The sequence below is a fragment of the Cynocephalus volans genome, chromosome 6 (genome assembly GCF_027409185.1).
Source record: "Cynocephalus volans isolate mCynVol1 chromosome 6, mCynVol1.pri, whole genome shotgun sequence".
Classification (NCBI taxonomy): domain Eukaryota; kingdom Metazoa; phylum Chordata; class Mammalia; order Dermoptera; family Cynocephalidae; genus Cynocephalus; species Cynocephalus volans.
Genome location: NC_084465.1, coordinates 56,256,440 through 56,268,812, shown reverse-complemented (window position 1 = coordinate 56,268,812; position 12,373 = coordinate 56,256,440). Strand labels below are relative to the sequence as shown.

General features: G+C 32.9%; 1 protein-coding gene across 4 annotated transcripts in view; it reads left to right on the top strand.

Annotated features, from left to right (window-relative positions):
* The window catches only part of CACNA2D1 (calcium voltage-gated channel auxiliary subunit alpha2delta 1), a 486,082-nt gene that overhangs the window by 339,799 nt on the left and 133,910 nt on the right, over positions 1 to 12,373 (top strand). For all 4 annotated transcript variants that reach the window (XM_063100870.1, XM_063100872.1, XM_063100873.1 and 1 more), the window contains one exon: positions 5,158 to 5,289. In XM_063100870.1, the coding sequence (XP_062956940.1) occupies positions 5,158 to 5,289 (132 nt within the window). The remainder of the gene's footprint in view (positions 1 to 5,157; positions 5,290 to 12,373) is intronic.

Below are 12,373 nucleotides of genomic sequence, written 5' to 3'. Positions count from 1 at the left end.
ATCTAGTCCCATACATAGCTTTAATAGCTACAGCTCTTATTAAAGACTTATCAAAGTCACTTTGTATTTTAAGTAAATTATAACAAATATTTTCTTTTTTTTTCTAGCATATATCTGCTTAGTTAGAAAGCTGTCGTTAGGATGCAAAGTTTTAGTTATGCAAGATGAATAATTTCCGGATATCTAATAAACAGCATGGTGAGGATAGTTAACAATTCTATATGGTATACTTGTAATTTTCTAAGAGGATAGATCTTAAATTAAATCCCCCCCCCAAAAAAATGGTAGCTGTGTAGAAATAATGGAGAAGTTAATTAACTTGATTGTGATGATTATTTCACAGTGTATACATGTATAAAAACATCATTTTATACTCTAAATATGTACAATTTTTATAGGTCAATGATATCTCAGTAAAGCTGTTTAAAAAAAAAGAAAGCTGTATTTGACATTATAAATAACATTAAGGTTTTTCAAATAGTCATGTAGTGCCTTCAATGCAGGCTGAGGCCTTGAACCCTGAATAAATTTACAAAATGTATTCAAACTTAATACAGACTTAAAAGGGAGCAATAGTGCAACATTTTATTGGTTGAAGTTTGCAGAAGAAAATTGCATTCAGTCAATTCTGTATTCCATGTCATAAACAAGATATAGATATGAGAGTCATGTATTTTAGAAGAATTAGCAGCAAATGTAAGGTGCTTTCTTTGTGCTGTTACAAATTAGATTTTTTTTTCCCTTGAGAAGCCAGACAGAACAATAGAATACTCTAAAAGAAAGAATTGCTGAACACCAAGGCCATGTTTTTGAAAACTAAGTATAGGAAGAATAGAGACATATGCTTGGTATTCAGAATCAATTATCAGTGAAACCTTGTTATGCCATTCAGAATTGAGGACCCAGAGTCAAGGTTTGTTTACCATGTATTCACTGCTTTTAGTAGGCTTGGCCTTGGATATCTATAAAATATTTAATTTTTGCAAAATCTAATTTTCTAACAGAGATAAAAATCTTCATTTCTTAAGTTGACAGAAAGTGAGAATTAATTTTATTCTTAAAATAGACATAAGATACTTAGCTAAGTTTGTTGCTAACTGGGAATGAGTTTAAGACTAGATTGACATTGACCAGTTAGTTTTCTACAGTGAAAAAATATTGTACTTGTAATCTCATGTGCTCGTATTCTCAGTTCAAGCAAGAAATTGGAACTTTGTGTGAATGTAAAACATTACTATTTGTTGCGAGTAGGTATGAAAAAGAGGGCAGTAGTGAATATAATATACAACATATAATATAATATATACAATATGCATATAAGAATATCAAATACAATACAATTTTACATAATGTTAAACAATTTAAAAAAATAGTCAGAACTGTTATCAATATTATTAAGTATATCTGTCCAAATAAAAGGAGAAGTTTTATTTGTGATCAAGAAATATTTCAGCTCTTTTAAGAAGACAATTTATTCTGGAATTCTTATATTAAAACATTACTTGGTTGCTAATTTGTATCGATGTTTCTGCAATTTAATAAAAGTCCTTTGAATTTTGATTTTTTGCTCTGGATGTTCAAATAAAGACATGTATAATAAATTATCTGAAAAAAAATTTCCATTGCAAAAATATGTGACTTATAGAATAATAATTGCATTTTTAAATATAATATATAATAGCAAATGAAAACTAAAATCTGTTGATCTTTAGTGAGTCAGAATTCCACAATTATTATTTTTTAGTGTAGAGTCTTTCTGTGGGTGAACAATACAGTTTTATGATCCAGAGTAATGTTTGCTGAAAATAAGGAATTTTCCAAACAATTTGGTCTTGTTTTATTTATTTCCAACACAAAAGAGTCCTGTTTTGTACTTTTTATTTTAAGAACTATGGTGTCAGGAAAATGAGATACTAAAAATACTTGTTGAGGCTAGAGAAAGGCAACAGCATAACCACATAAACTCTTTGTAATATAAAACAAAAGACAATAATAACAACTTAATAACAACTTTTTACTGTTCTAATGCACTTGGCTTTTTATACAGTTGTAACTGGAATAGTTACTTTAAAAAACTCTTCCTAAATAAGCTCTACTTATAAATTTAGAGAGAGACAGACAGACAGAAGGAAAGGGAGGTTGTATGTGTGTAAATATAATGAAAGTGGCAGGGGCATAATTCAAATCCAGGAAATGACATAAACATGAAGTACTGTGCATTAGTTATTCCATCTACTGCAGATTACCCCATTATTTCAGCATTGTTTACCCTAAGTATACTAATGGCACAGAGATAAGAGAAATGCTGGGGCACCTTAGTAACTTCAGATGAGCTATTTAATTTTACAGCGTTAAGAAAAGTCTGTTCATTTCAGGATACCAAAATAATGTATGTTTATTAATCAAATGTAATTCATAATGTGGATAAAAAAATATAGCCAAATAACCAAGGGTCTAAAATAATATTCATACTTGTTTGTTTGCTTTGATGCCTTACATATTTTTCCTTACATTTTTTAGCTGCTTTTGTATAATTTGAAAAAAGAAATTTCCTAGTGCAGCAATTTATCCTTCTTTCTAGTACTGGTGTTTTAAATAATTTGAATGGTATAATTGAAAGAATTATTCTTGCTCTAAAATTCTCCAGTTAAGAACTGTAGACTCATACTCTCTCCGTAGTATAAATCTCTTGAAGTAGAATTGCTGGATGAAAGGCTATGTGTGTTTTGATTGATAGATAGTTAAACTGTCCTCTAAAGAGGATTACTTAATTTTGTATTCCTACAGCAGATCCTTTGAATTTTGATTTTGAGCTCTGTATGTTTAAAGTTTGTGACTAATAAAATAATGATTGCATTCACAAGTCCTTATAAATATACACTGACAAATGGAAGTATCTGTGTCCTTACACCATGCTGCATACTACCATCAAGCTTATAAGCTTTGCTCATGAAATAGGTATACAATACCATTTCTTTCATTCTAAGTAAAATTTAAAATCAATTCAAATGCCTAGTCTGCAAATTTTGTACATACTTTGCTCATTTATAAGTGAAAACATTTTGAGAAAAACATTTTGAAATCTTAGTAAGGGCTTATCTGAACAAGAGAATTTTCAAATGTATAAACTGGAAATTTTAAAATATATTGCCATGATGATAGAAATATTTCAGAGCTTGACCCCGGTACATAAAAGAATAATTCAAAATCAGTTTATTGGTATCTGATACTTATTTGTTAAGCTATCAAATATAACTAAGAAAAAATTAACAGGCTTAAAAACAAATAAAACTTTATTAAAAATAATTAGATGTCAGTTGTTGCTTAATTTGAAATAAAGAGTCAAGGAAATTAAAGAGATAGAATAGATTGGGGATGAAGTCTATCTGGATCATAAGTAAACATCATTATTTGTTCAGTAGAATTTTACCGTAAAAGTCATGAATATTTAAAGAAAAGTACAATGTCCCACTTTTTTCGTGATGTTTTGTATATTAATATAAATATTCATGAATAGTGAGTATCAGTTCAGGTTATTTGTGTGAATATAAATTTTCATATAACTGGCCACTTAGAGCTCATTGGATCATGCTTTTGAATATGAATTTTCTAGTATCTCAGATGCAAAATGGATCTGAGCCAGCTCATGAATATTCACACACACACAACTGATCTTTCTGAAAGTAATCACATCCATAAAGATGAAAATCTTGTTAGTTTTCAATAACAGAACTGCATTATGATGCTGGTCCCAGAACAGTTTCACAGTCCCCTTGTTTTTGTTGTTTTCCTTTTTTTGTAAATGATACGAACTTTAAAACATAAACCCACATGCTGTGCATCTTTCTTGAAAGAAGCTCTTTTTTCTTTTACCTCTAAAAAAGTGTGTGCATGATTTAACCGTAATTGCATTTGTTTGCTTTATTTTCTGTGGTCATAGAAAAGAATAGAAGAATGTTAAGCAGTACTCCCATCTCCAGTCCTTATCCTAAGCACCTTTTCACTATTTAGATTTGGTCAAAGATTCTCAACTGCGTAGTGGTTCAATCTGCTAATTTTGCAGGAGGCATGATATATATTTTACATATAAAGACAAAGAAAAAAAAAGACATGAGTTTATCTATCTTTTTTTGTAAAAGGAAGATTATATTCTGAGCCAGTTAAAATTTTAATATGTGAAACTTAGGATGCTATAATCATGGAGGCCCATAATTATAAATTATATACTATTTTAGCCCATGTTATAGTCTACATTATAATTGCTTCTCTTTCATTGTAATGAATGATATATGTTTGTAATACCTATCCAAGATTAGTAGTTATAAATAGGTGTCAAAATTAAAAAAAAAAAAGAAAGGTGTCAAAATCAATCACCTGGCACTTATTAACACCATGCTCTAAATATTAATTGAAATAACCAGGAAAAATAAAAAAGGAAAAACTATTATTCATAAAGGTAGTGCTAAAGTATCAGCTAGTTCCTATTTCTAACACTGATATTGTTAACCCTCTGAATTCACTTTTCCTTTATCAAAATGTATACACTTTTTGTTGTTGTGTAAAAACAGTTAATAAATTATGCTTCATGACAAATACCTTTTTTAAAAAAACATTGGTAACATACCAATTTATGTTAGAATGCCACAGAGAATTATTAATAGTTGAGGGTGTGATCTTTAAGCTGTACCCTAAGGTACCATATAGGTATCCTCAGAACTGCCTCTGAGAATAAGGAAGGATACCAGCCAGTCTTCCTCCTGTTTTACATGTCACAGTGGTTCTCAACAAGGAACAATTTTGCCCTACAGTGGTATCTAACAAAGTCTGGAAACATTTTTGCTGGCCACAACTGGGGAGATGATACTGGTATCTAGAGGGTAGAGGCCAGAAATGCTGCTAAACATTTTGTAAAGCACAGGACAACCCTGCAACAAAGAATTGCCCAGCCCAAAATGTTGATAGGGGCACCATCATGTAAAATTTTGTTTGAAGAAATAATTTCCTGTCTAAAACTGTTTGATAACCTCTGGATTAGAATACTTTTATAGATAGATCGATGAAAATTTGTAATATTATTTTGCAAATAAGTGAAAACAGGTCCAATATTTAATTATAAATTTGAATTAATTGATTTTTTCCTTTCCTTTTTTTTTTAAGCAACAATTGTGTTAAACGAACTAAACTGGACAAGTGCCTTAGACGAAGTTTTCAAAAAAAATCGAGAGGAAGACCCTTCATTGTTGTGGCAGGTGTTTGGCAGTGCCACTGGCCTGGCCCGATATTATCCAGGTAAGTGCTTAGCAGTTGAATAATTATCAGAGAAAATTGTAAGTGCCAGCTTCAATGTTTCTTGAGAACACTCTATTACCTACCTTCTCCATTGTAAGAAGATGATTGTATCACACTGCTTTTATAAGGAAAGAATATTCCTCTTTACATAGCTCTATATTGACCAAAATCACTTTAAACTGAAATACCTAAGAAGTAACTGGAGCAGTTGGTGCCTTGAATCAGGCCAGGCTTCTGTGAGACCATGATCAGGTATCATTAGCTATGCACCTTAGGTATGTACCTGGAACAGGAGGTTACCATGAATTCTAAAACAATTCTGAGATAAGGATCCACCTGCTTGAGCTGTGAGTCACATTAGAAAATTGAATAGAATTTTTAGAAACTAAATGAAATATTTTTCTCCAGATTTCAAGTGTGTGCTTGAAATTTGTAACAAAGGTGTTATTGCTTTTTTAAAATGGCTGAACGTGGATTTGGAAAAATGAGTATGACAGGAAATAAAATGAAATCATAAGGAAAACAGAGCTCTCTATGTCTCTCTCTATGTGTCAGGTTGGATTAATTCTGAGGGCATTTCAGTGATCATGTATATTTAGTGAAGATGAATATATTTTATAAATTAAAATGAAAAAGCCCCTTTGTAATGTTCTTTATTCTTATAAATGAAAGTAAAGAGAAGTAAATAGTAACTTCTATAACAAAAATGAAAAAATAATCACTAGTACATGCTGAGAACCTACTGAAAACACTTAAGTGAAATGTCTGTTGGTATTTTAACTTCTCCTTCTTTTACACCAAGCTGACAAACACAAAATGCAGTTTTTTTTCTAAAAGGCATGACCTGAGTTACGGGATATACACTAGGTAATTTGGATTTAAATGGCCACAGTATGACTTTAAACAGGAGAATTTTTCTTGAGACTTGGGTTTTCTAAACATGTTTAACATATAGAATTATTCCCAATAAAAAGCCACAGCAGTGAAAAGGAGTAAAATAGAAATTAGATAAAATCTAGCTTTGGATTGCAATAGCAATGAATAAAAGTATCTGAGTATCATCAGACTGAACGGTATTCAAATTTGGTAAAGACCATATAACTTCTGCATGGTTTCAAATGCCAGGTGGTAAGATAGGTAATAATTATTTTTTGCAGAAATTCAATGCACTAGGAAAGACCAAGTTTATATAAAATATTGAAAAAAAATCATGAGTTATAATAATATATTAATGTTAATATCTGATGTGGGAAAAATAGTATCACGTAGGTTATCATAGTGGAACATTCCCCTTATGGAAATACTACCCTTTGAAAAATACTCTTACATGACTTACTTTATTAGCATGTTAAATATTATGTATCAGGAGATTGAAAAGTTTTCAATAATATAAAGGAAAAAAGCAACACTACTCATGCCCATAATAAACCTGGTATAATAAACCTTAAAATTATATCAGGTGTTAAAAAACATAAGTACAATTTTGAAATATAGGAGTTAGACACCTGACTATCCTGCCCAATAATACACAAATATAAGAATACATTTATCAATACCTATAGCGTTATGTAGCTTTTAAGTCTTATAAATATATTACCTTAATACAAAATCTTATGTACAAGCAGTTGAGAGAAAGGATAAGTCAGAGAAAATTAGGATAATAATGAGAAATCAAGAGCCCTGTACTAGAGAGAAAGTGATGATGCAGAGAAAGAAGGGCTCCAACAGAGAAACTGGAAGAGAAGAGGAAGGGAAGAGTGCGTAGCAAAAGGGAGAGAGAACTTGGGGGTCAAGAAGTGGAAGAAATGATAAGTTATGTTATGAACTTTTCAAAGATGGCTCATTTTACAAATAGCAGTTACCTTTTAAACTTACTAATAAATCATCTATAATTCTTTCATTTTAAATGCTAATTGAAGGATGATGGGTTCAAGCTTTTTAAATCTTAACGATATATTTTTATGTGTGTTCACATTCATTCACTTCATCTTGACGAAGATCTTTTGATGTTTAATTTAGCTAAATTCATGTGGTCCTTCCAGACAATTAGCTGTGGAAGCAACCCTGTGGCCCACCCAGGATACCTCATATTTAAGTTTAGCAGAATGATTGACTCACTGAATGACTATCAGGATAAATTCATTTACCTGTTAGAGGAGGTTGTTTAAAACAGTTTGCTTAACTGCTGTGTATTACACACTGCTGTGTCTTTTTTTTTTTTTTTTTTTGTGACCGGTAAGGGGATCATAACCATTGGCTTGGTGTCGTCCGCACCGTGCTCAGACAGTGAGGCACCGGCCATCCCTATATAGGATCCGAACCCGAGCCTCGGCGCTCCTAGCACCGCTGCGCTCCCAGCGCCACACTCTCCCGAGTGAGCCACAGGGTCGGCCCCACACTGCTGTGTCTTGATGCCACTTCAGTGTTAATGAATCTGTTGCTCAGTTGCTCTTTATGACAGTAATAATATAATAGAACCAAGTCTCTTTAGCAAAGGCATTAAGACAATGTTATAATTTAAAACGTGGACCACTATGTTGTGTTTATCCTAAGATATGTTTTCAACACATTTAACACTTGTTATCAAGTTTAAGACTCTTTAAAATGAAGTGATTCCTTTACAAAAAAAATTCTGTAGACCACACTTCCCTCTCTGATTTTACTATTTTGATACAAACCAAAATAATGTCTAGTGGCTCATCCCTATTTACTGTCTGTTAAGTCCAAGGTCAAAAATAGTCTTTAAATATTTTTAAAGTGGAAATAGAATATATGTTACTTTTGCTTAATTGGCTTTTCACATATGACACTTGGCCCTCAGGCTAGGATCTGCCTACTAGCCGTGAGAACCTGGGTAGGTCTCCTGAAACTTTCTGTGTCCTACTCTCAAATCTGAAAAACAGGAACAGTAATAACTCTTCAGTTTTTTCCCTGGGGGTTATTGTCATCAATGAGATAATATGATGAAAAGTACTTTGAGAATATGAAACAGGCATTTCTGCAATAGTGTATATCAACTAGAATAATTTTACCTAGGTCCAGCATTCTCTTATTCTGAGACATTAAAGAACATAATTGAGGTTACAATTAGTTGACTAGGAAGCTGATATAGAAATGTGGATAGAGATCTAAACATGACCAAGCCGTAATATCGGTCAGTAACATCACATAGGAGAGTTGGTCAGAAAATGTAGGTTTTAGCCAATGGACTTAGGTCATTTTTCATGTAAAGGATGCCCAGTTAAATTTAAATTTCAGATAAGCAATGAAGAACTTTTTACTATAAGTGTGCCTCATGTAATACTTGGGCCATACTTTTACTAAAAAAGTATTATTTTTTTTTAAATCAAAATTCAAACTTAACTGGTTGTCCTGTGTGTGGGGTTTTTGTTTGTTTGTTTGTTTGTTTTGTCTTTTTTTGTGACCGGCCGCACCGCGCTCAGCCAGTGCACTCACCGGCCATCCCTACATAGGATCCGAACCGGCGGCGGGAGCGCTGCTGCGCTCCCAGCGCCGCACTCTCCCGAGTGTGCCACGGGGTCGGCCCGTCCTGTGTGTTCTTTCATTGTTGTTGTTGTCGTTTGTTTTGGGGGGAGTTTGCTAAATCTGTCAACTCTGTCTCTCAGGCTCTCAGTTTCTCTATATGTAATATGGGAAAGTCAACTTCCACATTACTTCACAGAGTTATGAGGATAGAAAAGCAAAATCTATTTTATACATTCATCCAAATGAAAATTGTATAATTTAATTTTAATTCTGTAAGCTACCTATTTTTATTTTATTTATTTAGAGTAAATTCTTGCTATGGAGTCATTGTAAATAAAATATTTTGAAGAAACTATAATCTTCTAATTCACAACAGCATCTAAAAAATATTCTTGTACATTGTTAAGATTTTACTTAGAGCAGGAGGACCATATACTGTGAGGAGGTTAAGCAATTATATTCTTGAACCGATGGCCAGGGTGTAAATCTTACCTCCACCACTTGATGTGATGGTGACTTTTTGAAAACCCTCGGTGACCTCAGCTGTATATAAAACAAGGAGGATAATGGTTAACTTGTAGAATTGTGAAGAGAATAAAAAGCCATAAGTATATTTCTTATCATATTTCCCAGATGTAGGGGAAGGTCAGAGATGGCTAGCCACCCTTGTGATTTTCATTTATAAGATTATTTAAAATACAGGGAAACACTGGCTTCCGATAAAGAGGTCTCTAGAGCTGACTTAATGTAAAGGCACCTCTCCAGTGCTGATTCTGAAAACTAGTTTGGTAAATAGTGGGGATTTGAACTCTAATATCTGTTCTCGGGCTGAACATCAGTCTGCTTTCTTATTTGATTGCTGTGTGTGGAAGTAAGCTATGAAAATTATTGCTGCCTGTCCTTTCTCTTCTTCTTTTTTTCCTTCTTCTCCTTCTACACTCCCTCCCTTCCATCTTTCTCCTCTCTAACTTGGAAGGTGGGTAGGCCCTGTGTTATAATAAAAGGAACATTAAACTGTAAGGAGTTCTTGATTAATATAAAAAATACCATCAGCATCATTTTGTGCTTTGGCTAAGTCATGTTCTATCTCTGTGCCTATTTCTTCACCAGTAACTTGGGATGATTGAACAAAATGATTTCCAAGGCAGGCACTAACTTTATTCACATATGCATCTAAACCTGTAGTGTTTGCTAAGTCCACACTGTTGTTTTGCAGGATAAGTAGAATGACTTGCCTTAGTCATACAGCTAGCTCTTGGCAGAGATAAAGCTGGGACCCATGTCTAATGACATTCATTGAATATGTGCTTATTGGAAGATCAGTTTAATTTATGAATGCTTTTCTTTAGAAGCTCTTAATTGATTTATATAAATTAACTTTAAAGCTATTAAAACTGCTTTCAATAGCTATCAACTTTGTGAATTCTTAATGCATCATAAAAACTGTAGGTACAAACTACTCATTTCATATATTAGTGTCTCCTGAAATTGTACCAATTACTACAGTAATTGGGATTGTAATTAGGAATCAGTGGCTCATTGAAATGCCAATGTAGGCAGCACTTATTCTTTTTAGTTAATTAGTTGCATTTACAAAAAGAAAAAAAACAAAACTCTACTTCATCTCCATATGACATTTACTTAATGTCATTTGTTCTTTCTGTACCCTACCTCATTTGTTCATTTTAAAATCATGCGATTACAATAAAGGGACCTAATGTATGCTGAGTTAGTGTTAAACAGACCTCTGGGTGACATTTCCTTGTTGCTGTATCTGCTAGGATTTTACTGGAACAAAATGCAAAAGAACCTGTGTTATAAAGTGTATGGAGTGACTTTTTTCCCATATGGCTAGTCAATTGCTGTTAAATTGTGTAACACTTACTTGAAAAGTAGCTTAAGAATATTTTAAACATGAAATAGCAGGTGACAAGGTAGTACAAAGAATCCTTTGTAGTTTAGTCATGAAGGAAGCATTTGATAGAGTTCTAGCCAATTTGAAGAAAATGGGATTGCAGTGGAGCGTCCACATCTAGTATTTATAGAAGTACTGCTTTCAGTGATCAATTATCTTTAAAAATGGCTGATTTTTCTGTCTTTGATATTTGTGAATGAATACATGGTTTAACTATAAAGATATCTAATACATTTGTTGATCACGATATAAGCAAATTTTAAATTGAAGTGATTATTGAAGTCCAGTGTATCAGATAGGACTGGCATTAGCTACCAATTGTGATTTTAATGCTATGGAAGTTTGTTTTTCATCCAAGTTAGTCAGAGTCACATAGCCTGAGGCTGGTAGGAAGGATACACAAATAAGGGGTCTACATTCCTATCTCATTTCTCTGTCGTCCTCTGAATGTGGCCTCTGCCTCAGGGTTGACCATTGTTACTTGTGCTCTTTCTTACAGGACAAAGAATGGTGTCCCCCCTCTTTTTAAAGGAACTTCCTGGAAGTCACATAAAGCATTTCTTTCCTCTTACGTGATACTGGCCAGAATCTAGTGATCTTGTGGTCACAGTTACCTTTAAGATGGCCACGTACCCAGCTAAAAAGCAGGGGCTATACTAAGTAAGAAGTAGAGACGAGATATTGGGGGAAAAAAAGAATATCTCTGCCATGGTTACTATGTGCTAATCTGTGTTTTAAAATAACAAGTTGTGTCTGCCTTCCAGAAAATTTAAATCTAATTAGGGAGTAAAAACTTATACATCTAAATTAAATACGTCTTAAATTTAGATTGCAACACAAATCATTAAATGATGAAATGCCAAATAACAGACAGATTGTAATGATAGACTTGCTTCCAAAGGTTTGAAAAAGAAGAGGTAATTATGGACTAGTCATGGCAAAGCTTTATGAACTATGGATTGAAAATCAAGTCAATGAAAAAGAAAAGCCAAACCCCCTCTGGAGGGAAGAGAGGTACAAAGTAAGAACTACAGGAAAATGAATATATGCTGTTGGAGACTAGTGAGCCTAGTTAATCTAATAGTTTGTTACAGAGAAAGAGTAGTATCAAATGAAAAGGTTTATTAAAGTCTGATTTTATAGCCTTGTAAGAATGGGTGGGATTTAATGTGTAGGTAAAATATCACAAATATTTTGGGCAATGGCATACGATGGTTAAAGTGGTGGTGTTAACTCTGACTGGAAGGAGAAAGACTGAGAAGCTTGACCAGAAGGTATACTATTACAATGGTCAGATGTGGAATTGTAAAGATCTGAACAAGGGACCAAATAGGAATTTAAAAAGAATCCTTGGATAGAAACAAGAAACAATGAGGATATCAGAGACTTTACCTAAAAATAAGTAAATAAATAAATAATGAATTTAATGACTGACATAGAGTTTAAGTTGACTATAATTTTTAGTTTGAGTAGTTATGAGAATGTTGGGGCTATGTACTGACATTAAATATCAAAAATATTTTTATTTGGAGAGTAAAATGATGAGTTTACTTTAGGACAGTAAAGTTTGAGGAGTTGACATGAGAGTGCAAATAGTTCTAGTTACACCCAAGCATTGGGTTTATATTCTGATTTTATGATTTGCTTTGCTATATACTATGTATCAGTTGTGTTGTGTGGGGG